General features: G+C 54.8%; 1 protein-coding gene across 1 annotated transcript in view; it reads right to left on the reverse strand.

The window, feature by feature from the left end:
* Window positions 1–969: 969 nt before the first annotated feature.
* The window catches only part of MRC2 (mannose receptor C type 2), a 25,845-nt gene continuing 1,124 nt past the window's right edge, over window positions 970–25,690 (reverse strand). The window contains exons 2-30 of the mRNA XM_057382837.1: window positions 17,249–17,647; window positions 16,800–16,973; window positions 16,447–16,611; window positions 16,164–16,277; window positions 15,351–15,494; window positions 14,654–14,842; window positions 13,752–13,906; window positions 13,372–13,479; window positions 10,977–11,092; window positions 10,705–10,853; window positions 10,363–10,580; window positions 9,997–10,139; window positions 9,505–9,607; window positions 9,278–9,416; window positions 8,993–9,028; window positions 8,321–8,481; window positions 7,955–8,022; window positions 7,575–7,675; window positions 7,328–7,473; window positions 6,794–6,908; window positions 6,551–6,714; window positions 6,230–6,338; window positions 5,202–5,440; window positions 4,951–5,119; window positions 4,638–4,787; window positions 4,242–4,361; window positions 3,576–3,755; window positions 3,145–3,171; window positions 970–2,272 (exon numbers count right to left, since the gene is read on the reverse strand). Coding sequence (XP_057238820.1) covers window positions 2,052–2,272; window positions 3,145–3,171; window positions 3,576–3,755; window positions 4,242–4,361; window positions 4,638–4,787; window positions 4,951–5,119; window positions 5,202–5,440; window positions 6,230–6,338; window positions 6,551–6,714; window positions 6,794–6,908; window positions 7,328–7,473; window positions 7,575–7,675; window positions 7,955–8,022; window positions 8,321–8,481; window positions 8,993–9,028; window positions 9,278–9,416; window positions 9,505–9,607; window positions 9,997–10,139; window positions 10,363–10,580; window positions 10,705–10,853; window positions 10,977–11,092; window positions 13,372–13,479; window positions 13,752–13,906; window positions 14,654–14,842; window positions 15,351–15,494; window positions 16,164–16,277; window positions 16,447–16,611; window positions 16,800–16,973; window positions 17,249–17,647 — 4,322 coding nt within the window. The 3' untranslated portion in view covers window positions 970–2,051. The remainder of the gene's footprint in view (window positions 2,273–3,144; window positions 3,172–3,575; window positions 3,756–4,241; window positions 4,362–4,637; window positions 4,788–4,950; window positions 5,120–5,201; window positions 5,441–6,229; window positions 6,339–6,550; window positions 6,715–6,793; window positions 6,909–7,327; window positions 7,474–7,574; window positions 7,676–7,954; window positions 8,023–8,320; window positions 8,482–8,992; window positions 9,029–9,277; window positions 9,417–9,504; window positions 9,608–9,996; window positions 10,140–10,362; window positions 10,581–10,704; window positions 10,854–10,976; window positions 11,093–13,371; window positions 13,480–13,751; window positions 13,907–14,653; window positions 14,843–15,350; window positions 15,495–16,163; window positions 16,278–16,446; window positions 16,612–16,799; window positions 16,974–17,248; window positions 17,648–25,690) is intronic.

Here is a 25,690-nt window from a genome sequence, read left to right on the forward strand (position 1 = left end):
CCTGCTCCCACCCTGCCCAGGGTCTCATTACTTCAAAGGACCCYCAACCCTGAACAGCTGCACTCTCAGCACCGCTCCTCTCCATGCCTACCCATTGATCCTAACTTTACCCTTTATTTTTTAGGACATCCTAACACCTCTGTCCATCCTGAAGGAATTAATCCCAGCTCTCCATCCCTATCAGCAGCACAGCTTTCAGTTCAGCATGTCTGCTGCTATTCCAAGGAYCCCTGCAGCAGGAATTCCAGAGATGGGGAGGGATTCACACTTGGCTTTTCAGGATCTAGCTCCCACATCAGSAAGACATGGGCCCATGGACAGAACCGACTGCTCCTAACCAGAAAGAACCTCAGAAAATAAAGGCAGAGAAAGCYGAGAGAGAGAAATGGAGCTGGAGCAGGTCCATGTGTTCCAGATTCTTCCTCATCCTGAAATGTTATGGCAGCTTTTGGACACTGCCAAAAAGTAAACAAAAACCCCAACACTGCCTGGTCCCCCATCCCACCCCCACAACGGTTTCTTAAACACTTAATGTCCAGCTTAAGTGAAATCAACAGATTTTAAAATCCACACAATTGTTAAAAAGGAGAGTTACAAAAATTTGCTTGTTGCTGTTCTTGCAGCAAAACCAACCCAGCTCAATCCTCAGAGGCAGAGGGCTAACGGCAACATCTCTTGTAGGGCTCTGTCACCCCACTTCAGAGGTCCAAGGGGCTCTTTGGATCCCATTCCTAGCAGAGAACCCCCATCAGGGTCCTAACAACTCTCTTGTCTCCAGGCATTCTTCATCTCASGGGTGCTGCTGCGGGCAGCTGATGGAAGATGGCTCAGCCCTGGGTACCCCACTCCTTCCCACACAGCTCAAAAGCCAGGCAGGGAATTAGWCACACTGCCTTCCTCCTTCTCCTCCTCCTCCTCCTCTGCTACACCCTACATGGGAAACAGGCAACCACACACACCCCAGCCAGCTGTGTGAAAAAATGTATATATTCAGCACACACTCAGTACAGTATAGCAACAAAAGCAACCATTGCTTCTTTAAAAAACCAACAACCAACCAATTTCWAAACAACCACCAAAACTTCCAAATTCTCCCCACCCTACAGCGTTGATCCTCAGCCTTCTGTCCCCAACAAGGCACCACTGGCAAGTGACTTCAGCCCCTGGCAAGGCACAGACGGTGGTCCCAGCTCTCAGGCAGCATCTCCTGCCTCAGCACCCAGCTCCTCCTGTGGACTCTGGGTGCTGAGGGTGCTCCCATCAGAGGGGCTGGGCCAGCAGTTTGTTCCGGTGCTATCCCATTATTATGCAGTTATTTGGGGGACACACACACCAAAGAAAATGGGACAAGCTCTGGCTGCCAGCATGGGGAAGCCRCCACAGCCTCACCGGGGCTGGACACAGCACTAGACACGTGCCAGGGAGGAGAGAGGGATTCCATCGCTGATCCTGGGGGGTCCACACTGGGATCGCTGCAAGTGTGTCTGATGCTTTCTGCTGGAGGCAGGGGATGAGGCCAAAGAGAGGGAAGGAGTGGCACAGTGGTGGGGCTGGGAGCTGGCAGGGCCTTTGCCTCTGCACACAAAGGGGAGGTAGATCGGCTTTGGAGACCTCTTGCCAGGGAGGATGCCTTCTTGGACACCARCTCGGCTCCAAGCTCTCAGCGAAGAGCCCACTGCAGGGCCCTGAATGCCTGCACTTGCCTTCTCCCAAYGCAAAGGTATCTTGGAGCCTGTTCATGCCACTCTCAAACTGTGCAGCATCTTCCCTCAAAACCTTTTAGCCCTGAAACTGCCTCCAYGGCTGCTGCAGTAAAATCCTCGGCAGCTGGGGACAAGCCCAGAGGTGAAAGCAGTGACCTGTGGGGCAGGAGGGACCCCAGCTCCCTCCTCTTGCCCACCTGGTTGGACCCCAACCACCCCAGCCCTTCTCCCTGCCCTGCCACACCGGTCCCACTGCAACCCCTGCCCTGTGCATTGTGGGGATAGCGTGTGTGATGCTCTCCATCCTCCCCCCTCCCCAGGTCCCCATCCCCAGCGTCCCCCCTGCCATTAGTCTTGCTGCTCGTTCATCTCCATGTCTGACACCAGGATGTTCTTCTCAGCAGATTCACTGGGGTTGGAGGTGGTGCGACTGTAGCGAGCACTCTCAAAGGCCCCGCGCTCCGCRCTCTGCCGGCGCTTGTACAGAAAGATGATGACCCCCAGCACGGCGCACAGCACCAGCATCGACAGCACCACAACCGCAATGGCTGTTGTGTTCTCCGGCAAAGCTGCAGGGAGGAAAGGCTGCTGAGAGGCAGATGGATGGCTCCTGCTCCTTCCTCAGCCTACAGGAGAAGCTGGGGCTGGCGGGGCTCCAGCCAGACTTGGGTTTTTGGGMAAAGTCATTGAATCATAGMATGTCCTGAGTTGGAAGGAACCCACAAGGAGCATCAAGTCAACTCCTGGACCTGCACAGGACACCCCAAGAAAACCATCCRCTGCCTGAGACTGCTGACCAAACACTTCTTGAGCTCTTGCAGTCTTGGGGTTGTGACCACTGCCCCAGGGAGCCTATTCTTGTGCTTTTCCCCCCCTGTGGCTCAGAGCAGGACAGGATTGGAATGAGATTAGCTCAGCTGGTTGAGCAAGATGCTAATAACGCCAAGGTTGTRTATATGATTCCCATATGGGTSATTCACTTAAGAGCTGGACTCAATGATCCTTGTGRGTCCCKTCCAACTCAATAAATYCTGTGATTTTGTGAATCTGCATTGCTGTTTTGGGGACATCTTGCCCCTGGCAGAGCTCCTGGGGCTGGGCAGATTCCCTGGGTCTTTCCTAATATGTATGAACATTTAGCAGCTGCCTGGGATGGATCTTTGGGATMCCACCAGCAGATGTGGTGGCCATGACCCAGACTGACCAGGCTGTGCGGGCACAGGCAGGAGAGTGTGGCAAGCACTGGCCCAACACACATCTCCATGGAAGGCTGGCTCCTGCTGCTGAGGAGTCCTAACCCAAGGCCAAAGTCACTTGAGAATGGCATTTCCCAACCGCAAACCCCATTCTGTTGGTTATTTACACAAGCCAGGCTGCAGCACAGGCTCCCAGCCCTTATTTCCAATCCCAGTACTGTGCCCAGGCTGCTGGTGCCACTCACCTGTCCTGGAAAAGCTGCTCTCCTCCACTGCAATGGCAACACAGACAGGTGAGTGCATGGCCATGACACCCTTCCATCTTCCCACCAACAGCACCACTGGACCCACACCCTGCACTGCTCCCAGTGCCACACCACACGGACAATGGGTGACGCCAGCTGGGGCGGTCCTTGGCTCTCCTCCACCATTGTCCCACCAGCCTCATCTTGTCCCAAGCAGCTGATCCTGCCACTGACACATGCACAGCCCATCACCGAGCCCAATGTAGACTTGCAGGCTCCAGCAGCAGCCCATACAAACTCCTGCACTGGAATTACCCAAAACATGTGGTGGGTGCTGCCAGTGTGACAGCTCTGCCCTGCAGCACCCTGTCCAGAACCCCAGCTCATCCTACATCAGCCCARATGGAGCCATGGCAGCAGAGGGGCCTTACCTCGGGGGATTTTGCAGATGACTCCCATGGTTATGTTCGTGCAGGAGCCAAGGCGCCACACGCCATTGCTGCTCTGGATCCAGTAGCAGCTGTTCTGGCTGAGCATGCTGGGCCCTGTGTCATGCTGGCCCCAATTGGAGTAGTTCACAGCAGTGTTGTCATGCCAAACCAAGGTGCCACCTGGGAAATGGGAGAATTAGGCTTGAGGAGGCTGAAGGGGACACCCCACCTTTGTCCCCGTTCAGAAAGTACAAACAAATGTGACAGGGCTCTGGGCAACCTGGTCTAGTGGAAGGTGTACCTGCCCAATGCAGGGGGTGGGACTGGATAGACTTTAAGGCCTCTTCCAACCCAAACCATCCCGTGATTCTGTGATTCTATGGTGGGGAGGTGTGATGGGGASGACCAGAGGCTAAGAGCACCTTCCTGAATCTGCAGGTTCCAGTGCCTTGGAGAAGGCTTTGGTCTTCCTACCCCAGCAGGCCAGAGTAGGACACACGTGGTGTGTCCAGTACAGCCTGAGACACTGGTGCGCCTGCTGACACCATGGCATGAGSCCCCCTCACTGCTGCCCCCACCAAGGGTTTCTTCTGCTCACTGCAGACCTCATGGGAATTCGTRGAGGTGCCTGAGGGATTATCTCAAACCTCAATCCTTCCTTTGTACCTTTGGGGTTGAAGGTCATGCCCAGCCAGGCCCCCTTGGAAGACGCCTCGTACGCCTGGAGATGCTCCCACACGAAGATGTTCTCCATCTCATCTTGGATGGACAACACCACGCCGCCAACTGCAGAGGGAAGACTGTCATAGAGGAGCCCAGAACTGAGAGGATTGAGCTGGGGAGCAGCAGTGCCCAAGAGGACAAAGTTGATGACTCACCTGTGCACCACATGATGATTGGGGAACCCTAACACAGAACAGCAAGGAGATGATGGCTGATCAAGGCTGGATACAGGCAGAGGGACAAGGGGACTATACTGCACCCACAAACATCCTGGGGATCCCACTCTCTTCCATTTCCAAGAATACATCACCCTCCTTTACCACTGCAGTGCCCTCATACCTTTCTGGCACCTCCTCATGGCGTCCTTCTGCCCCACGGTGATTTCCATATGGAAGGTGTAGCAGTGGTCCCGGAAGGGGATCCAGGACGAGTCCTCCAGAGATTTGGGACAGCTGCCACTGTAGCTCCACTTGTGTGAGGGGGTGTGACCTGGGGAGCACATGGTACATTAAAGGTGTGGTGGGCCACAGGATATTGGGGTCCCACAGCACACCCAGACCCACAAGAACATGCTCCAGAAGGTCTCTCATGGGATGCCATCTCCAACCCTTGGTCATATCCCATCTGGACCACCCCAGGTCCCAGCCAGCACCTGTTTGAAGCTGGCAGATGCCTCCCTGCAGTTTGGTGTCACAGGCAGCTGTGCGCCAGGTCCCATCTGTGTCCATGTAGGAGCAGCCGGTGATCTGTTGGGGCTCCCCGTCCTGCCAGTTGGTGTAGACAAGGTTCTCCTCTGTCAGCCACGAGTAGCTCCGGCCTCCCTGAAGGACCACAGGGGAGCTTGGGGGGCTGCTTTGATTCCCCTGAGGACCCCTGCCCCAGGTGCCTGTCCCCTTCCCTCACCTCATTGTTGGCCAACCCAATCCAGAGCGGAGTCTGCAAGCTGCTGATGGCCTGCGTGAGGAAGGCCTGGCTGTAGGGGCTGGGGATGGTTGCCAGGGTGGCATTGAGTGTCTCGCAGAGCAACAGTGCCTCGTGCCACCTGAGGGGCTTCTGCAGGATGCGGTAAGTGCTGTTGTGGTAAAAGAGGGTGCCGGTAGGAGAGGGGGGGAACGGCATCTGCACAGGGCCCAGGGATGGGTCTGGAGGAGCAAAGAGACACAGTCAGAGGGCACAGAGGACACTCGTGCAATCCCTACCCAGGCCAGGCTGTCCCTGGCAGTGCTGTGCTGGTTGCACCTGGGGACATCCTGGTGCAACTTGAGAGGGCAGAGGGACAACCCCAGTGATGACAAGCAGGTGACACCCTAGCACCATCCCCACCTTGGAGCTCTCCACCAGGATGYACGCCCCTGTGGGACACACTGAGCCAGGCTGGCATGTACAGGTTTTGGGCTATCCCACAAATGGCTGGAATCAGGGACTGCCCCCATCCAAGTCAAGTCCCAAACCCAAGCCTGTGGTGTGTGGTCCTTTGACTTTCCTGCCTGTTATGCCCCAGTATGGGCAGCCATTTGTGACAATGGTGAGAACAAAGGWCATGGACTTCTTGTARGTTCAAAGAAATCCTACTTCTCCGTTTATTTTCAAAAGYTGTGTTCTTTTATACCCTAAACTTCCTGAGCTAAACAYCCATTGGCTGTTTGCTCCTTGGTGCCACCATGCATGAGGCTTCTTATCCAATCACATCTCTGGTTGAGCTGTGTTGACGGGCTCTGCTTACCCAATTACAGCTTGACACACAAGGCAGGCTCCTGTCAAACATGACAGGCTCTTTCCTAACTGCAACACAAGCCCAAGCTCCCTAAGCTCCTCCCAGGCTAAAACCATTGCCCCAAGCTCCCCAGTCCCACCACAGCATGGGGCACCAGRGTGGCAGTGGCAGGTCCCCAGTCAAGAGAAGTGGGGCTGTCCCCTTGTCCCCCTCYTACCTATGCTCCGCTGGCAGATATAGCCATGCTTCTCCTCCAGGCAGCTMCGGTCATCCCAGCGACCCGTGAAGAGGGGAGGTGAGCCGTGCCACACCACGACGCAGTTGGTCTGCACAGCCAAGCCACAAGGTCAGCACTGCCCTTAGCGCTGTTCTCCTACACCACAGAAATCCCCATGCCAGGAACCACCATCCCACAGGGCTGCAAMCTGCACTGCCCTTGGAGAGCTAGCCCAGCCCACTAAATCCTTCCTTTCCCAAGGCTGGGCCTGGGGCTGAGACCTTCCCAGGGGATGAGGACRCTATGTGGAATCTCCCTCACCGGCTTGTCACTGGGGCTGGAGGARCTGCAGCCCGAGGGCTCTCCAGGTGCCCAGCTCACGTGCCGCAGTGGTTCCCCCTCCACCCACTGGAACACCCTCTGAGCATCGTGCAGGCCAATCCAGAGGTCAAAGGAGATGTTGGGGAGCATGGATGTGATGAAGGCTGCAAGTGACAGGTGAGACACTGAGGACCACCCTGGCAGGTAGGGTTGGTGAGGGTGGTGGGGGCACAGGAGACCTACCCTGCTCCAGAGGGCTGGCAATGGTGGCCAGAACRGCGCCCTGGCTCTCACACACCTCCTTTGCCTCTGGCCACTTCACTATCTCGCCTTTGTTGTGGCCATTGAAGCTGAAACACTGCATAGGCAGGGGTACAGGATGATCCAGGAAATGCAGCTGCCCCCAACCCTGAGCCCTGCACCCTCCCCACCCAGCCACCCTCTTCAGCCCCATTCTGCCACAATGGTCCTTCTCCCCTTCACACCCTCGTGTGTCTGCCAGACCCCAATCCCTCCAGCCCTCCCGCATCTCTCCGGGCAAATCTCTGCATACACCTCACCTTCCCCATCCCACAGCACATCTCTCCCAGCATCCCTGTAAATGGATCCCCCCAGCATTCCCCACAAAAGATGTGCAGGCATCCCTCCCCATTCTGCCATTTTGCAGCTCCCCACTCTTTGCCTTGACAGGGCTAGTGCTAAACAAGGATGTCGCCATCACCTCTCCATTCTGCTGTCCCCTCTCCCATCCTGCCATCGCTCTCCTTGYGGCAGTACCTTGTTGAGGAAGGGCAGCCAGCCTCGGGGACAGCCCCCACTCTTGGGAGCAGGTATCGGAGGGAGGGAAGGCTTCACAGCTGTCCCGTTGCTCCGCTTGCAGATGTAAGGCAGTGCTGTCATGCACTTCTGGTCCCCCCAGTCCTCTGCAGGGAGGGACAGGCTGGGCATGATGTCCCTCTGCAATGGTACAGGTGCCCCAGCCCCTCAGAGCCCCATGAGAAGCCCTGCCCTGCCCTGCCCTCACCTCGGCTGGCTGTCATGTATACACACTTCCTGTCCCTGCTGATGGGCCGGGGCTTGCCTGGTGCCCAAGAGGCAAAATTGAGAAGGGACCCATCGGACCACCTGGAACAGCATCAGGAGGAGTACGAGGCTGAGCAGTGACTTGGTGAATGGAACCACYTGAATGCCCTAACTGGGAGCATCTCCCACCACTGCCCTCTTGGGTGAGGAACCTCCAGCCCAGCACCTCAGGATGAGACCCCTGAAATGCAGTTGCTGAGTCAGAGCACTCTGACAGATAACGATGGTACTATATGGACACACATGGACATAGTGTGTGGGGACGTGATGGGGACACTGGTGTGGGGACATGCAGGGACGTGGTGGCTGGCTGTGACTTACTTGAACCTCCCGTCATTCTCRTAGGTGTGCAGCCCAATCCACCAGTGCTGCTCCTGGCCCCGAGAGAACTGCATGCCCAGAGACAACATATCAGTGCCCTTCAGGGACTGGGGATCTTTGAGGACAACTGAAGCTGCCATGGGGATCAGACACCCTTCCCCAGCTCACAAAAGCAAGGCAAAAAGCATCAYTTTGCTGAGCCCTAAACGCATCCCCAGGCATCGGGACCAGCCACCACACAAGCCCATCACAACCCCAGCAAAGCCCAGCACCCCCAAATATTGTCCCTCCAGAAAAGGGTGAAAGAAGACAAGGAAGAGCAGCCCACACAGCAGCAGATACCATCAGTTCCAACCCCCTTGGTACCTTCTTGAGGTTCTGGCCCAGGAAACGCAGCTCAGCCTCGCTGTGCACCGACGTCAGCTGAGCCTGGAACCAGCTGCAGATGCGCTGTGCCTGCAGCCACGTGGAGTGGTGCTCAAAGAACTTGTACTCAGCCTCCTGGTACTTCACCCACTCTTTACTGCCTGCAGGCAGGGACCAATGTCATGCTGAGGCTGTGACTTCCCTGCCACGGCCCCCTTGACCCTTGGTCAGCATGTTGGGCTGCTTTGCTTTTGTCCCTCTCCTGCAGCAGAGCAGCAACAGGATGCCTGGCTTCCCCTGCCTCCCACAAYCCTGCCCAGGATCCATCCCCACCTGGATAAAGCCGTGACAGACAAGCATGGAAGACATCAGGGGGTCTATGCACAACCTGAAGTTCAGCCAGGAGAGGCTGAGGTTGGATATTAGGAAAAGGTTCTTCCCCCAGAGATTGGTCAGGCAATGAACAGGCTCTAAGGCCTGTCAGGCCCCTAAGTCAGGCCCCTGGGCAATGACTACGGCTCTAAGGTTGCCAGAGCTCAAGTAACATTTGGACAACACTGTCAAGCACAGGGTGGGACTGTTTGAGGTTTCTAAGCAAAGTCAGGAGCTGGACTCAATGGTCCTTGTGGGTCTTTCCCAGCTCAAAATATTCCATGACTGTGGTCAACGCACCTTGGATCGTGATCTCTGGCTCCTTCACATCAGCACCTGSAGAAACGACAAGGAGAAGTTGTCAGTGGGGTGCTGACTGGGATGCTCCCATGAATGCTTCTTCACACATCATCTGTGGGTTACAATAGCARGATGCTCCTCCTGAATTAACCCAGAAGAGACAGCACCTCTCCCAGTCTCTGAATTAGAAATCACTCTCCCACCTTCCAAGGATTCCACCACCCCACAGCCCATGCTCCTCCAATCAGTCACAACTGATGGATTTGGAGAGCCCTTTGCCAGTACCTTTGGGCAGTTTGCAGATCCAGTCTAGCTGGGCTTCGCACTGCATTGGCATCCACTGCAAGGAGGCCAGATCCAGCACTACGCAGCTCCGGATGTCRTCGTCGTCATAGTTACTGCGGTCAAAGTTGTGGTAGAAAAACTGGGGGTTGAGAGAGATGGGCAGTGTTGGGCATTTCCACCAGCAGCAGATCTGGCCCTCCCACAACCCAAATGCCACTTGGACTCACCCCCAGCCCGTCGCTCCACCTCCAGCTCCGGTCCCCTGTGGGGTCCCGCCGGTTCAGGCCGATCCAGAACCAGTGCTGCTCGTGGAGCTCTGGCTCCGACTCCCTGCGGGAAGCCAGGGGAACAGGTGAGAAAAAATCCTTCTTCAAATAAGAGGTGTTCAGATCAAATAAATATTTATAATCAGGCCTTTTTCTGTTGGTTTTCAAAGTCTGCCATCCCCACACAGCTGAAGGCAGGAACTGGGATAACAGGCATGCTAGCTCAGGGCTGGAAGTGCTTTAAATCCATGCTCCATCCCCAAATTAYACTGAACTTCCTGCACATCTCCCAGATCAGTCACACCAAGTGAYGCACTTTCTGTACACCAGTTTGTGCTCAGAGAGACCCATCCATGCCCCATCTGTCCATCCATGCAGTGTGCCAKAGCACCAAGAGCGCTGTGGGCTCTGACAGCGGGACCGGGACATGCACTGATGCCGCCAGCCTCTCACCCAAAAATCTTGTTGAGAGTGTTGGCGATCAAATGCTCCTCCTCGTAGCTGCCTAGGCTGAGCAGCTGGGCCCCCAGCTCGTGGCAGAACTCCTGCGCAGCGATCCATGTCTTCTTCTCTTGCAGCTTTTCGAAGCTGAACACCTGGGGAAGGAAGAACCCACAGCGTGGGGGGCGCTCAGCAGCAGAAGGAGAGCAGCGCACTGCTTCCATCCACAGGCAGCCAGGTCCCAGGGCACAGTGCCACCACCCAGCCCCAGTAAGATTTACAGGGTGCCTCTTGCATGCACCAAAATGTGCCCTTTCACCCCCCTGCACTGGGGAGGCACGTGCATCCCCACAATGATCTGTTCAACCCCCCCTTCACCTTGTAGCAGTGACGGAGTTTGGGGTCGGAGCTCCATCCTGTGGGGCAGGTGGCAGTGAGGCTGGGAGTGGGGGAAGGACTGGGCAGTTCAGGGTTGACTGGGGTGCCCAGGTTCTGCCGACAGATGTACTTGGCCTTGAAGGTGCTGCAGTTCTTCACCTCCCACAGCCCCATGGAGCTACCGGTGGCCAGGGCCACGCAGCCACCCTTGTTGTAACCTGGAGMACTCAGGAGAGGTGGGGAGATGCCAGCCTTAGGGTCAGGCTGTGCTGGGGGGCAGGGTCAGCCCCACCCTGCGTGAAAGGGGTGTCCCTGCATCCCCATCCCACCCCCATCCCTTACCGGGCTGGTCGCGGTTCCAGTGAGTGTACATCACCTCATCACCRCTCAGCCAGCGGAACGCGCCCGTCTCATTGATGTCCTGCAGAGCTGTCCAAAAGTACTCCCCATCCCAGCCGTAGATGAGGCTGCTCACATATGCTTGCTCGAACCTGGAGGGACCGTGAGAGTGGGCAATGCAGCGAGCCGAGATGCYGAGCTGCTTGTGATGTTCCAGCCCTGGAAAGGTCACTCCCCGCCTTGCAGGGTCCCAGTACCACTGGCATGGCACTGACCTGTTGGTGATGGTGACCAGCGTGGAGCTGTAGTCGGAGCATGTCTTGCGGGCGTCGCTGTAGGGGACGCGGTCCTCGCCCAGCCAGAAGCACGACGGGCTGTGCCACTTCCAGCCCTGGGGACAGGTGACAAGGGACATCCACCACCACCCACCTGGACYCCCCCACAAGGATGGGACCAATCCCAGGGCACGAGAGCAACATCTCAAGTTCCCTACCACTGCCTCTGCCTTCTCCTGGGAGGTCTCCTGCCCCTGGCTGCCCCAGCTTGACCCCGCTCAGCTTTGAGCTCAAGCAAGGCTCTGGCCCCAGAGGACATGGCYGCAGGGAAAATAAACACCCAGGCAGCTTCAAAGCTGGGGAAACAGCTTTCCCTGCCAGTGTCCAGCCCCGGCCAGGGTGCAGGGGGGGGAAGACAATCCTCCTCTTTATGCCACAGGGCTGAGTCCAGAGCGAGTACCATTGCAGCCAGCTTTAGTCCCCCGCCTTGTTGATGCTGGAGCCTCTCTGGGGCTGGAGACACAATAGTGCCTGTTTTCTGCCAGAGCAGGGAGCGGGGTGGCCCTGGGGCTGGCAATGGTTGTGGCAGAGTGGGGARGGACATGGGGGCTCATCTGCTAGAGGGGGCACACACCCTTCACAAGGGTGAAGTGGCTTAGCCAAGGAGCCAAGTGGCCCCAGGTTCAGGGACCCTCTGGAAGTGGAAACATCACTAGGGTTCTACGCCTGGGTCCCCCAGGAATTGGAAAGACAGTGGGGGACACATGCCATACGCAGTGTCATCAGCACAGTGGGGAGGGAAGCAGGAGAGCAGCTTTGGGAAATGAAAACAACCCCAAATCCCAGTTTTTGCCCCAAGTTTCTGTTCCTACAGCCTTTTTCCAAAGCTGGCAAACCCAGGTACAAACCCACCAGCTGGGTCCCTCTGGAACAGCATGGGTGCAACTGAGCAGCARAGAAAAGGGCCTGATGTCCCCCGACAGGTCACCAACCAGCCCCAGGCCTCAGCACCCCGAACACCCAAGGGTGCACTCCCACACACTGAGAACCACAGCTGAGACCTCTGATCCMAAAGAGGGCCAGGATGGGATTCCCCACCCCAGCTGCTGTCTCCAGCTCCAAATCCCAGTGTGCCCCCACATCCCTCTCCTGCTCTCTTCCCATTGCCCAAACCTCTATCCTTTGTTGCTTCCTTTAAGGCAGTTCCAGAAATAAAGGAGATTTTGAAAGGGGGGAAAAAGCAGAAAAGCCACCGTGAGGCTTTTGTGGAGTGGCTGGAGTGGTTAGGACCAACCCCCTGAGCAAGGTGCACCTCCTCTCCACCAGCTCCTGCCTCTGAGTGGCAAAAGTCCTCATTAAGAATGAGGAAGTAGAAGAAGGATGGGAAATGAGCTTTCCTGGGTTCATTTGTCCCTCGCAGTTTGTTTCTCAGTGTATCTCTGGTGGGCACCCGGGGCCAGGATAAGACTGGCTGGAGAGCCAGGAGAGAGTTAAATCTGCATGGGGACTTCATGAGTGCTCAGGACTGCTTTGGGGACACAGACATGTGTAGTAGCAGAGCTTTGCCACTGAGAATCTATCCCCAGCACCTGCTGACACTGGGGATCTTCCAGCTATGTCTGGCTGCYCTCAAATCTGGCCCTGCATGGCAACTCTCCTGGCTGCTGTGCTCCCCTGAGCTCTGGCAGAGCCAAGCAGCTGCTGGAAATAGGGCAACAACATGCGAGGAGCCCAGCAGGACTTCTGGGAGCTGGGCTAGAGTGGCTGCTTGCTAGACAGGGCGCAAGCACACTGGCCAGCTCTGGAATGCTGGGAGAGGTTCAAGAGCCACAGCACTGCCAGACTCAACACTTGGAGGCTTTGCAGAGCACCACARAAGCCACTTTCCAGCAAGCATGGGGATGGGGTGGCTTCTGCCCTGTGCTACAGTGGGGAAACTGAGGCAGGGCATGGGCTAAGTGAGAATCCACTGGTTTGGTGTCCCCAAAATGCCCGTGCCCTGCTGGGAGGAGGCAACCTGCCATCGTGCCGAGGCACAGAGCTGGCAGCCACCTCCATCCTGCCAGRCTCCCATGTGCTCCTGTGTTTTGGCACAAAGAGAGGCAAGGGGGAAAAAAATGAACATCGTTGCTGGTAGCCAAGGCCGCCTGATGGGGAGGGTCTTGGACAATGAGCACAAAAGCATGTGCTTTGTGTCCCAATTTCTTCCCATGGTCTCCCCCACCACGGCAGCGAGGCACTCAGCAGCCCCAGAGTGTTTCAGCTCAGCAGCTCTCAGGCACAGATTAGCTGCTCTGGGTACTGCTMATCAGGGCTCCCCAAAAGGGTTTTAGGGAAAGGTCTCCTGAAGCCTTGAGCACCAGGCAGAGCCACTCCCACCTCAGGTGCCCCTCACCTTTCGGCATCCATGGTCATCCTCCTCCTTCTCCTCGCTCACCCGACCRGGCTTTTTGCAGATGGATGGCAGGGTCTGGTTGCAGGGGCTGTCATTCCACCTCCCTTCCTGCAGGGTGGGAAAAGGAGTGAGAATGAGCCCGTCGGACAGCCTGGGGAATGTCCCAGCCCATTCACCCCTACCTTGCRTCCAAAGACTTTCCTTCCCAACACCAAATGCCCAAAGATGATGTGATGGATCCCTCCCATCCCAATGGTTGGGATGAGCGAGGCTGAACCCAGCTGGAGACACACCCTGAAGAATGCTTTCCTCTACCATGAGGATGCTGTGATGCTYCTGCAGAGGTGCAGGATAACCCCCTGACCCCTCCAGGCTCTCACCGGTCCCCAGATGGTCACACAGTCCTCCAGGCTGTCACGGAAGTTATTGGGCTCAAAGGGGTGCCAGTATGTGAACCTCACGGGCGTCCCATCTGACCACTCAAAGTTCATCTGCAGCTTGAGGTCATTTAGGCCGATCCACAGCTCCTCCACATCTGCCAGGACAGAAGAGGAAGGGGTGAAATTTCCTCCTTCTGGCTGACCCTCTGCAGAACCCTCTGGTGTCCTCAGCCCCCATAATGGGACCAGTCCCTGCACAGGATGTGCCAAAACCCACTCAGGGCTCAGCTCTGACCCCCTGGTGCCAGTGGGCAGGGCAGGGCTGGGCAGCTCCTGCCTGCAAGGATGGACTCCTGGAGTGGGAAATACAAGGACATGAACTCCTAGAGTGGGAAAAAACAGGGTCATATGGCAGCAGCTTTCAGAGAGGGGCTGGCAGTATGAGAATGTGTAAGTCCAGATCTGCAGGCTCAGGTCCAGTGAGCTAYTGGTTTTCAACCACTCCTTTCCAGCACATCCCAGTCTGCTCCCAGCTTGGGGGCACCAGTATTTCCTCTCCTTCCTCCCTCTCCTATGGCTCCTTGCTGGCCTCCTCCCGCAAGTCCAGCAGCAATTTTTTTTCCCATTTTTTCCTACATTAATCAGCTGGGACTAGYACCATTCCCAGCTGCAGCTGTGTAGTTTTGACTCAGCACTGCAGGCTCTGGGAACAGCTTTCACATTTGCTGGAGGATGTACCCGGATTATGGACTCCTCCAAGGAACACATCACCTCCCAGCCTGGGGCCTCTACTCCCTGCACAGCCACRAAGTCAACTCTGCAGCCTCCAGCACACCCAGGGACCTTTCCACAGACCTCATAAGACAGGAAAGGGGCTGCTGGAATAGCAAGCTCCTCCTTACCTTGCTTTATCTGCTTGGTGACAAATTCCAGCTCTGACAGAGTGTGGATGCTGACCAGGTCACCCCCACTCCGCAGGCAGGTCTTCTTSGCCTCCTGCCAGCTCTTCTTCTCTCCTACCAGCCGGTAGCAGTTGGACTGRAAGGGCTGCCAGCTGGGCTCGCAGTCCACCTTCACCTCTGACCACGAGTCTGGCAGGACAAAGGCAGACTCAGGGGTCATGCCCAGCTCTCCAGCCCTCTCCTTGGCAGAGAAAGGACTGCAGTTCTGCGGGTGCTCRGCAGACCAAGCCAAAGCCGCAGTGGGAAAGCCAGGTCCAAAATGTAACAGGCGGTGCAAGGTGTGGGAAACCCAGCTTCAGAGCTCCAGGGACAAAACAGAATCTCTTCTGTCTCCAGAGGAGTGAGGGCAGAACAGAGAGCATCCCCTCCCATGGGGACCATGGGAATCCACTTCTCTTCATCCCTCCCTTACCACCCAACCTGGAACGGCACCAAGAACTTCTTGGAAATGCACCTTGGGGATGACTTTTCCAGAATCTAGGGAGTTCAAGCCCTGCTCCACACATCTAGGACACCAGCAAGCTGGGGACACCATGGGCACTTATATGGGTAGCATCCCTTGRCCATGCTGGGGTGGGAGCACACCCAGATGGGATACAGAGCTGCCCATTCCTGATGTTGGTCATCCCCTGCTCACCYGTCAGGAAGGGATCAGCCGTGGCGTTGGGCTTCTTCTTGCAGACGTAGGGGAGGGCGATGCCACAGTCGCGGTTCTGCCACCCCCCCGACGACTCAGTGCGGATCACCCCGCAGTTCTCCTCACTGGGGTTGTCAGGCTGGTCTGGAGAGTGGGATGAGGAGGGGACAGGCTACTGAGGAGCCAGGGCAGAGCCATGAATGCAGCTTTTCCTGCTCCAACATCACTATTTTGTTATTTTGCACAGTGAAGATGTGACCCYGCATGTCCAGGATTATTTATAGTGCCTCAATGTACAAGAACCCAAAACACCACCGTTTTACCTGGAAATGTTGACAGAAGTCAGGGGGTCTGCAGACCTGAACTTCTAACTGCCTGTCCCCAGACCTCCTCYGAAGGTATCACTGTATTCCCCCAAGTGCCTCTAGGTGATGGCATCATGCATGACCAATGCAGAGGGCCCTCCGAGCACCTCAGGGTTAGGGACGGGTGCCTGCAGCTGGGGACCACTCCTCAGCCACACTCCAGCACTAAGCAAGGATGCAGCAACCCTCCAAACAAGGAATATCAACCCRGATTATCCACAGGGCCAATGAGTGTTTGCAGAGGCCCCACTCCCCCCCAGCATCCTGTGTCCCTGCTCCAGCTCCACAGATGTCCCAGGCTGTTACACAGGCCCCTGGGGCTCTCTGTCCCATGCAGCAAGGAAATACCCTGCAGCATCCTGGGCCTCATCCCTTGCCATGACGCTATCTCTGGTGGCCACAGGATGCTCCTCAGCCCCCATCACCACCACGACCTCCCCTGTCTCACCATTCTCCCAGTTGAGGTACTTGAGGGGCGAGTTGTCYGACCACTGCCAGCCTCCGTTAATATCCAGGTCATTGAGCCCAATCCAGAGTGTGGAGCTGTACCCAGTCAGCAGCCCTGGAGCCAACACAGTCAGAGGGGCAGAATTAGTTCCCCAAGCACAGCTCAGCTGCCAGCTTTCACGCCTCCAAACCTGGGGCAGGCAGAACAAACTGGCAGTGGCAATGCCTGCAGYGACACAAGCTCTGCCCCAGATGAGGAGTTCACAGTCAGGCCAGAATCTCACCGTTGATGTAGGTCTGCTCATGAATCTCAGTGATGCTCAGCAGGTTGGCCCCTTGCTGCTCACAGCTATTCCAGGCCTCCTGCCAMGACAGCGTTGACTGGAAGTTGAACTGGTAACAGCTGTTAGTGAGGTGGTCCTTGTCCCAAAAGGTCTCACAGTCATTGCCTGTGGGAATGAGCAGGGTGAGCACCCAGCTCAGACACAAAWAAAACCCCAATAACCCATAAATCCCAATAACTTGATTCTCTGGCACTGCAGACTGCTCCCAGGGGGAGGGAAGAAGCAMAAGAGCCCCCAACAGGGATGGGGATGGAATTTTTGCTTTTCCCCATGGGATGTGTCCCCTTACTTACTCTTTATSGGGCAGAAGCCCCAGCGCTCATCCTTGCCATAGTCCTGGGTGGTGGCRCACCAGAGGTGCCCGTCCTCCCGCCCTGTGCTGGTGCACTCGTGGAACCACTGGTTGTCRTACTTGAAGGGGATGGTGCAGGGCTTCCCATGGGAGTTGCCCTGGATGGTGTAAATCTCTGGGGGAAAAGAGGARCCCTTGCTTGAGGATGTTTCTGTGGGGGCTGGGGGCAGGTTTAGGGTAAGAGGTGTGGGTTGGCCCAGTGTCGGGGGTTATGGGGTGCCCAGAGGCTGCCCACTCTCCATCACCCTGATCCTGCCTGGCTCTGTAGCTCAAGYAAACTGGGACTAAGCTTCCCAAGCAGGACCCAATTGCTGCGGCATCGTGGCCTCAGCTCATGTTCTGGGGTTTGTCTGGGTTACAGGGTAACACTAATGACCAAGGAGGTGTTACCAGAGTAGGGCACGGAGCACAGATCCTCCTCAGTGCCATATGTCCTCCACTGTGAGCCATGCGCCTGGTCCCCCCTGTCGAAGGAGGAATTGCCCGAGCGGGCACCGAGATGCTGCGAGAGCTGCTCCCCRAGCCCACGGCAGCTCCAGCGCATGTTGACTGACTCGCGGTCACACTCRTAAGTGGACAAAGGGTGCAGCCCCGTCGTGGCGTTGGCTCCATGCCATGACACCCCCAGGCACTGCATGGCCCCCACATTGAAGAGGCGGTTTCGGGAGACCCATTTCCACTGCTGGGCTGGAGCACTGGCGTTGCAGCCCTTGGCCAGTTGCACCAGAGAGTCCTTGGTCTCCAGGCAACCCTGCGTGCCTGTGTTGTAGATGAGGAAGACTTTGGAATCTGGGGAGAAAACAAATGAACAGGGTGAAAGCATTGCTGGGGATTCAGTATGAGCCATGTATGACCCCAAGCCCTGACAGAACAGCCTGGCTCTGTGCAAAGRAAGTTTTGGGATGCATCCCTGGGCACAGCAGCTGGGACACCAGGGACCACCAGTTCCCTTCAGCACTGACTCAGGGTTTGCCCCAGTGCCCATCCCCAGTGGTGGGTTCCAAGCAGAGCGACATACCTGAGTGTCTGTACCTAGCATGGCACCACCAAGTGTGGCTGCATCAGAGCAGCCCATCATTGGGCATCAGAGCCAGAGCAAAGTGCTTGCCCACTCTAACCACACCATTAGAGCTGTCCAAAACTGAGCTCCCATGGGCAGCATTTGGCTGCAGCACTCCCAGGCATTGCAACRATGCCAGAGCTGGAGGAGCCAATGGCTTCAGCACCAGCCATCTGCTCCAGGCGGAGAGAAACAGAGCAGGGAAATAGCGCATCCACCACTACCATGTGTGTTTGGGGACCTGCAAAAAACTGTGGAGCAAACAGGACTTTCTGGGGAAGGTCTCCCATTGTGTGATGGAAAATGCCTGCACAGCCCCAGCAAATACAAAATATCACATTTCAGAACCCTTTGGAATTCCAGCCCAGGCACTGGGAGGTGGAAGCCACGTATAGTGAATCACTGCCAGCAGAAAAAAAAGTGCAGCTGATAAGGGAAAACAGGCTGAGATCAACCCCAACTCCACACACGTTCCACAGTCCTGCCTGCTGTCATGGGCCAACCATGCATCCCCAAGGAAATTCCCTGACCCCCAGCATCACTGGGGGCCACCTCACCATGCAACTTYACCCCAAAACCTGTATAAACCAGTAAATCCCAGACATTATGCTGGGACACACTGCTCCAGCTGATKTGTCATTTTTAAAAGACATTTTATTTCCTAAAATGAATGTTTCTAAGCTAAAAAGCTACCTAAGGGCTTCTCACTGMCTCTTCTTGCCCAAACAGCCCAGCAAGAAGCTGCCCAAAGCAGCAGATCAACACCACCACTTTTGTTTTTCTTTTTTTGTTATAAAACATCCCATTTTTTTTTCCACCACAAACATTCACCAGAAGTCCAAGCGAACTCTCGGGCCCCACTATATTTAGCTTTGGTTTGCTTTGGGTTTTTGCCACTGTATGAATTTTTGGGCTGAAAACGTTTTCATTTCCTATTTCCCTGCAACCTCACCCTGACCCAGCTCTGTTGTTACAGGTGACTCCAGCACATTCAAGCCACAAACACCTTGGCTCACAGAACTTCCCTGTCCTGCGTATGAAGGGGAGAAAGAAATGGAGGAAGACAGATATCCCCATTTCATTTGGGAGYTACAGCATTGGCCCAGCTCGAGGACAGAAATTATGTCACAGGCCCCTTCCCCAGCCCAGATGACATCAGTGAGGATGTCAAATAAACAAAAGTGAAGCTTGTTTGCAAAGCTTTATTTCATTTAAAGGAAACATTTAATTTCATTTAAAATATTTTTGAAGTCATGGCAAGTGAGAAAATAAGCAAAAATCCAGACAGGGCTGATTCTGACTGGCTGAAGGTCAGGTTCCCTAACCTGGTGCTGGCATTTCTTCAGCTGGAACTGGCCTGATTGTGACCTGGAAAGTGGGAGACCAGCTCATGCCCCATCAAACACCTTCTCACCATGCCAGCACCACCCATGTCACAACCAGCCCATTGCTCCCCSCTTCTCACCTACAGTGAAGGCAGTGCAGCCCCTCCAGCACTGGGGACATGGGGGTCTTTAACCACTTTTGGTACTGCAGCATCAGTGCCATGACCCACTGGAGCAGGTTGAGGGGCACAGCCTGATGCCACAGTGGCTCCTCTGCAAGGAGCCAAATGCCGGTGCTTTGCTCCTTGGAACAGAAAAAGCTGCTCAACCATGAGCATCACCACAGGCAGCATCAGCAACAGGACACCTGCCTTGCAAGACAAAATGAGCATCAGGTTGGAAAAGCCCTGGAATTGATGTTGGGGCTGGCAGCACCGTGCACGGGCCACACTCACCAGCGGCCCTGCAGTGGCACCATGTTCAAGGAAGCCATCCAGACTGAAGAGGGCAGGCCTGGGGCCAGAGAAGCACAAAATAGCATTTTAATCTAAAAAGAGAAGAGCTGGAGGTGGGAAATTATAGGCTGTGGGATTTGAGCAGCCCTCACATGCTGCAAGCAGTCAGCCCCTTGGCTCAAAGAAGGCAGGAGAGACCTTCACACGCCATGTGACCCCCCCAGCTCTGCTGCCTCATGGAGGAAGGGGAAAGTTCCAGCACCAGCTCAGCTCTTGCACCCTCCACCCCTGCCCCAGCTCTTCCAGCTTCTCCCTGTGCATTGCTGGGGAGGAGTTAAGGGGATGACCTGTATGAGCTCAATGCAAGGCAGCAAAGTGGTGTGTCACCCAAAATACACCTTTCTTTGCCTTATTCCTAGGGAATTTGGAGTTGACTGACCCCCACTGGTGTCTTTGACATTGTCAGTGATGTTTGGACAGGCTCCTGAGGCACTAAAGGGAGCGTTCAGCATTCCTGACTCCAGGATAGATATGGAGTTGAGTGGAAGGAGGCAAGTTTGAATCAATGAATCCCTTTTTCAAAGCTGGTATCCACAGAGAAGACCCAATCCTTGCAGGAAGCAGCTCCAGGGGAGTATCCCAAAGGGAATGAGAATGTCCCTGTCCCTTCCAGGGCCCACTCTTCTGCTCTGCCCTCAGYAGCCATGGCACAGCTAGGGCTGACTCATTTCAGAGATGTTCCTCAGGTTTTGGTACCCACCTGTGGACCTGAAATTACACAGGCAGAGCTTTCCAACTGTCCTCCAGTTATGGAAACCCACCCATGGCAACACCAGAAGATCCTTCCCCTGAGAGCCCCTTCCAGTGCCTAAAGTGGCTCCAAGAGAGCTGGACAGGGACTTTAGGCAAGGGCCTGGAGTGACAGGACAGTGACTTTAAACTGAAGGAGGRCAGGGTTAGATGAGATATTGAGAAGAAATTCTTCCCTGTGAGGGTGGGGAGGCCCTGGMMCAGACTGCACAGAGGAGGTGTGGCTGCCACATTCATGGAAGTGCCCAAGGCCAGGTTTGGACAGGGCTTGGAGCAACYTGGGATCCTGGAAGGCATCCCTGCCTGTGGCAGGGGTTGGAATGAGATGGTGAAAGGACCTGTYCAACCCAAGCCATTTTGGGACTCTATGAAGAACCAAAAATTGTTGCTCATGGAATACAGGAGAATTTCACCTGACAGAGCCTCAGCTGAGCCCAGCTTGCACAGCCCTGAGGAGGAGAGGAAACTGCTGGAATGGGGAGAGACCAGCCCAACRATTCATCTTCCGGTGAAATTTGGGAAGGTAGGACCCCAGACCATGCCCAGSCAGCTCTGCTGACGGATAGAGCAGTGTCACAGAAAAGCCCCAACTTCATCTTGAATTTCACATTACTAGACAAACAATTCCTCTAGAGCAAAATCCCCTTCCTGGAGAGAAGTTCCCAGCAAAGCCCAGCTCCAGCAGTCAGTTCGGGCATGGCTGATTCCATCTCCACAGCCTTGGCAGAAAGAAGTGCAAAAAGCACAGCTGTTGCCATCAAGAACACCAACTTTTGGCCCAAGGAAGGTGCCTGTGCATCCTTCTGYGTGCTGGGAATAGCAAGCAATGATAAAAGCATCAGCTGTGTCCATGGGAGCTCCCAACAGCAGAGCTAGAGCATCCCTGCTGCCAGCAATCACAGGACATGAGAGCAATCCCAGGCTGTGGGAAGGACATCATGGCTCTACCTCCCCCCAGCTGCATTTGGCATCAGTGACTCCATGCAACTCCTTAGAGAGGAACTTCAGACAAAAAAAAATAAAAGGGAAGGAAGCGCAGCCGTGCCGGCAGCCCCAGGACACGTCGGCAGTGTCTGGCTCAGAAGGGGCACTGGCCCCGTCTGTTACAGAGCCAAGAAAAGACACAACCCCCACCCCCGAGGTTCTTAAATTAGAGGTTTGCAGCAAACCAGTAATGATGCCCAGCATCCCACRGACTCATCCAGCCCAGCACAACCCTGGGGCTCAGCTGGGGTCAGACTCACCCAGAAGGAGCTCTGGGTGCCTCCAAGCCAAGCTCCAGAATTAAAAGAGAGTGGTTGGTTGTTTTGTTTTCTAACATCGGACCTCAAGGCACTAAAGACCTCATGCTACAAAGAAGAAAATCTGACAGTCTGGTTGGGGATATGGAGCAGCAGGATGTGCACTTGGAGCTGAGAAACTCCTCTTGGCCAGCCCAGCAGTCAGACAGAAGCTGCTGTTTATATGGTGGGAGCTGCACGAGATGAGCTCCTTACTTGGCCGYAATGATGACGGCTACCTACCACCCTGCTCACTCCTGCTGCCTCAGAAAGATTTTGGAAGGGAGCCACATTCTTCACTTCTGCAGACATTAAGAAGCCCATTCTYCCAGCATCCTGCCTGAGACAAATATGAATGAATGCATTCCAGAAGAGATGTGTGTCCCTGGGCAGCCCACACAGTGGTGGCCACAAGGGAGATGAGAGCCCCAGCATCTGCCCTCCTGTACCCAGCAAAGGATAGAAGGATGGAAACTGTCTCCACTTTCCCCCTAGACTTGCCCAGGYTCCAGCCCTGCAACAGCTGCATTCATCCAGAAGTTCTGACTCCCAGGAATGCAGGGAAAGGAAGGCAGCACCATCCATTGAAGAGGCTACAGCCAAGGTGGAGGACTGCAGTGGACCCAAGAGCACTCCCAAGAGTGGGAGATACAAAGGCTCCCTCCCAGGACACGGCGGCCAAATACTCACCCCTAAGCACTCCTCTGGCCCCAGGTCCCCTAACTGTCCCTATTCCCTCACCTATGAGCACCCCAGACCCCTTGGCCCCAGCAAACTGGCCAATGGACGTAACGTGCAGGACAGCCCTGACATGTCCTTGTAGACATGGTGCTTCCAGCACAGCTGGCTGAAGACTTGCCAAATATTTCAAAACTATTAAAGAAACTTCCCCCMAAAAGATGAAAGATACATACATTTCTCCTCCCTTGTTTCTCCAGCACCACTCTTGATTTTATTTCCCTGAGCAGAGCAATAACTGTCTCTGGACAGGGAGCCCCCTATTCACCAAACTTGAGCACATTCACACCACCAGGGGCAGCCTCTGATGTCCCACAACTTTTTTTTAAATTAAAATTRTATTTAACATGAAATTTCCCACTGGGTGCCCTTCTTCTGCCTCACGCCCAGCGCTCCYAGGCCAGGCATTACTGGGGTAATGGGGCCATTACTGCAGAGACCCAAGCTGCTGTGTCTGAATTCAGGTGGAAAAATGGGAAAGGCTCAATCTATCTATCCCACCTCTGCACTATCCTGCAAACAAGGCTGTTTCACGTGGAAAATCCCATACATGTCCCTATTGCGACAGCATGAGGTCCAGTGCAGGACTGAGCAGTGGGATGGAGATGATATTGGAAAACACCCTGTGCCCCCTGAAACAGCTGAATCTTTGCTCCTAAACTAAAGAGTGYTCTCAGGAATTTGCAAGTCAATCCACTAATAATTTTCTAATCCTTAAGAAATTAAAGATGGGTCCTTTAAGAACAAGCACATCTGTGTGGATCTCTTTAGGGCTCCAAGCAATCTTAGGAATGAGAAAAATGTCGACGCTCTGCTAGCTGCACACAGATCAAATTAATTAAAATCCTGCTCCTTGCCACATGTGAAAAACCAAATTTTACAAATTGCTTAAACAACCTTTCAATAAATGCAGGCTTGGGATGGGCTGGAGTGAGTGGGAGGGCAGACACCACTCCCACTCCCACCCGAGATCCAGCCATATTCATGGAGCTGAGCAGGGCATGATGATCCAGTGGGACCGCTGGCAGACCTGGACCAAACCCTTCTCTTCCCTGCTCCAAGCACCCATCAAAGAATGAGACCAGAGACTCTCTTGTGATGGATTTATCATCCGGAAAAAATCATTTAGTACAGAGGGATTATATACCCTCAGCACACGTTTGCTTTGATTTTGGGGCAAAACGCTTCCCTGGAAAATACTKAAGGAAGAGGGAATGCAGGAGAGTGCCTCTGCCTGCAGGGAAAGGTGCAAAATCCAGCCAGGAATAAAGCCAGAGAGAAAAACCTGCAACGTGGCTTTAACCATCAACCAGGACCTCCTGTCTGAAAACACATTGGCACATGCTGGCAAGGAGCACCTTCCCATGGGAAACCTCCTGGACCCCCCCACCAGCTGGCTGGCTTTAGGGAAAGGGGATAGTTTTGCATAGAAGGATAAATGAGATCTGTTTTGCTTTTCATTGTTGACATTCTTGTGCAAGCACTATCCCCAGCCCTGCCACCACATCCCAGAGGCTGCTGCGGCTGCAGACACCGGGGAGGTGAGGTCTTCACTGTCCCTTCTGCCCTGCCAGGCTCCAGCAGCAAAGCTAACACYTCTGTCCACTTTCCTGATCCCAAACAGTCCGAAGAAGATCAAAATATAATTTATTGGGGCTGTTATTTGCCATGCAACAAGCTATTTCCATTGGACAGAGGAAAATGGGRGCAAAATTCATGCAAAGGCTGCTCTGTCTCCTCTACAGGCTGTAAATTCTTTGCAGGTCCCTTTTGCATTCTCTCTTGCCCCRCAGCTGACATGGCAGGACCTACATTGGATAGGTGAGAAACTGATCCAGCACCAAGTTCTGGCATTGACAAAAGGACCCTGTCCTGCCGGCAGCCATGGCAGGATGGGAGCTGTTTCTTCGTTTCTCTGAGAAGGCATGTGGGTGCCCACRCAACTCTGCACAGATGGGTCAGTCAGAGGAGATATCCCAGCAAGGAGCCCCAAATCTCCTGCCAAGAGCTCTGCTCCAGCTTCCTGGCTGTCCCAGARGCAAGGGTTTGGCACAGACCTCCCAAGGAAGCAAGAGCTCCCCAGGGGAAGCAATCCTGTCTGCTCAGCCAGCCTCTGCTGAAAGTGCACTTGCAAAYAAGGGACTCTTGGAACTACTCCAACCTGACCCCAAAATCCCAGTGAGGACCTTTTCTAAGCTCCAAACCAGTGTGGTGCTGGGGGATCTTGGATGTGGCACCACCATTGGYGCCATCCTCTGAACCCTTTATCCACCAGGTCTGAACCAGGACTGAGGCAGGATGGGAGCAGCCGAAAGTGGGGATGGGGAGAAGAGCTGAGGGTGCTCACCCACAGAGTGACACGGCCCCGTGGGCTGGCGGCCGCTGAAAGCTGCCTTGTTCCTCACCCAGGCCGGSCACGGGGTCGGCTTCCGCCTCACAGCCAGGACAGAGGTGCCTCTGTCCTCAGGATCACCAGACATGGATCCCACTGACATTTTTTAGGACGAAAGAGTCAGAATAAGCCCGTAAAGGTAGCAAAGTGCTGCTGAAATGAAGTAACACACTTAAAACCCACAGAAGGAGGAATTCACAGCCCTCAAGTAAATTATGGGGAGRTTTAACAGGAATTCAGCAGTGGAAAGTCCAGCTGAGATGTCTACAAACAGCAGCAAACCCTGACTGCTTTTCCAAATGCCCCAAGGTACAGGCGTCTCCTTTGCCATTGCTTCTTACTCTCTCCATCTCCAACACAAGCAGCTTCTCCTCTGATCCCAGAACTGATCCCTTGCTTGGCACGGGATTGCTGCCCAGTGTCATCACATCCATGACCCCACATGTGCCCCTTGGGATGCTCAACCACAGCCACTGTGAGACTGGGGGAGAGGAGAAAGCAGGGGGCAAGGGGAGGTGGGGCCAGGAGAWTTGTGTGCTCCTATGCCACTTCCAAATCTGCTTTCGATTTGCTAAATGTGTTCTAATAAAAGAGGCCAAGGGCTTATGGCTGTTATTTTCAGGCCAAAGTAGCCAATTTTGCTTTCTTTTGAAATATTTAAGTTTTATCAAKAGGGCCAAAATAATTCAAGGAAGCCCCAAAAGCAGCTCCTTTCTTCCAGGCTAGACTATCCTAAGATAACAAGCATCTCCGAGCAATTTCAGGGGCCATC

This window comes from Malurus melanocephalus, unplaced genomic scaffold (genome assembly GCF_030028575.1).
Source record: "Malurus melanocephalus ecotype Western Australia unplaced genomic scaffold, MMel_1.1 scaffold_589, whole genome shotgun sequence".
Classification (NCBI taxonomy): domain Eukaryota; kingdom Metazoa; phylum Chordata; class Aves; order Passeriformes; family Maluridae; genus Malurus; species Malurus melanocephalus.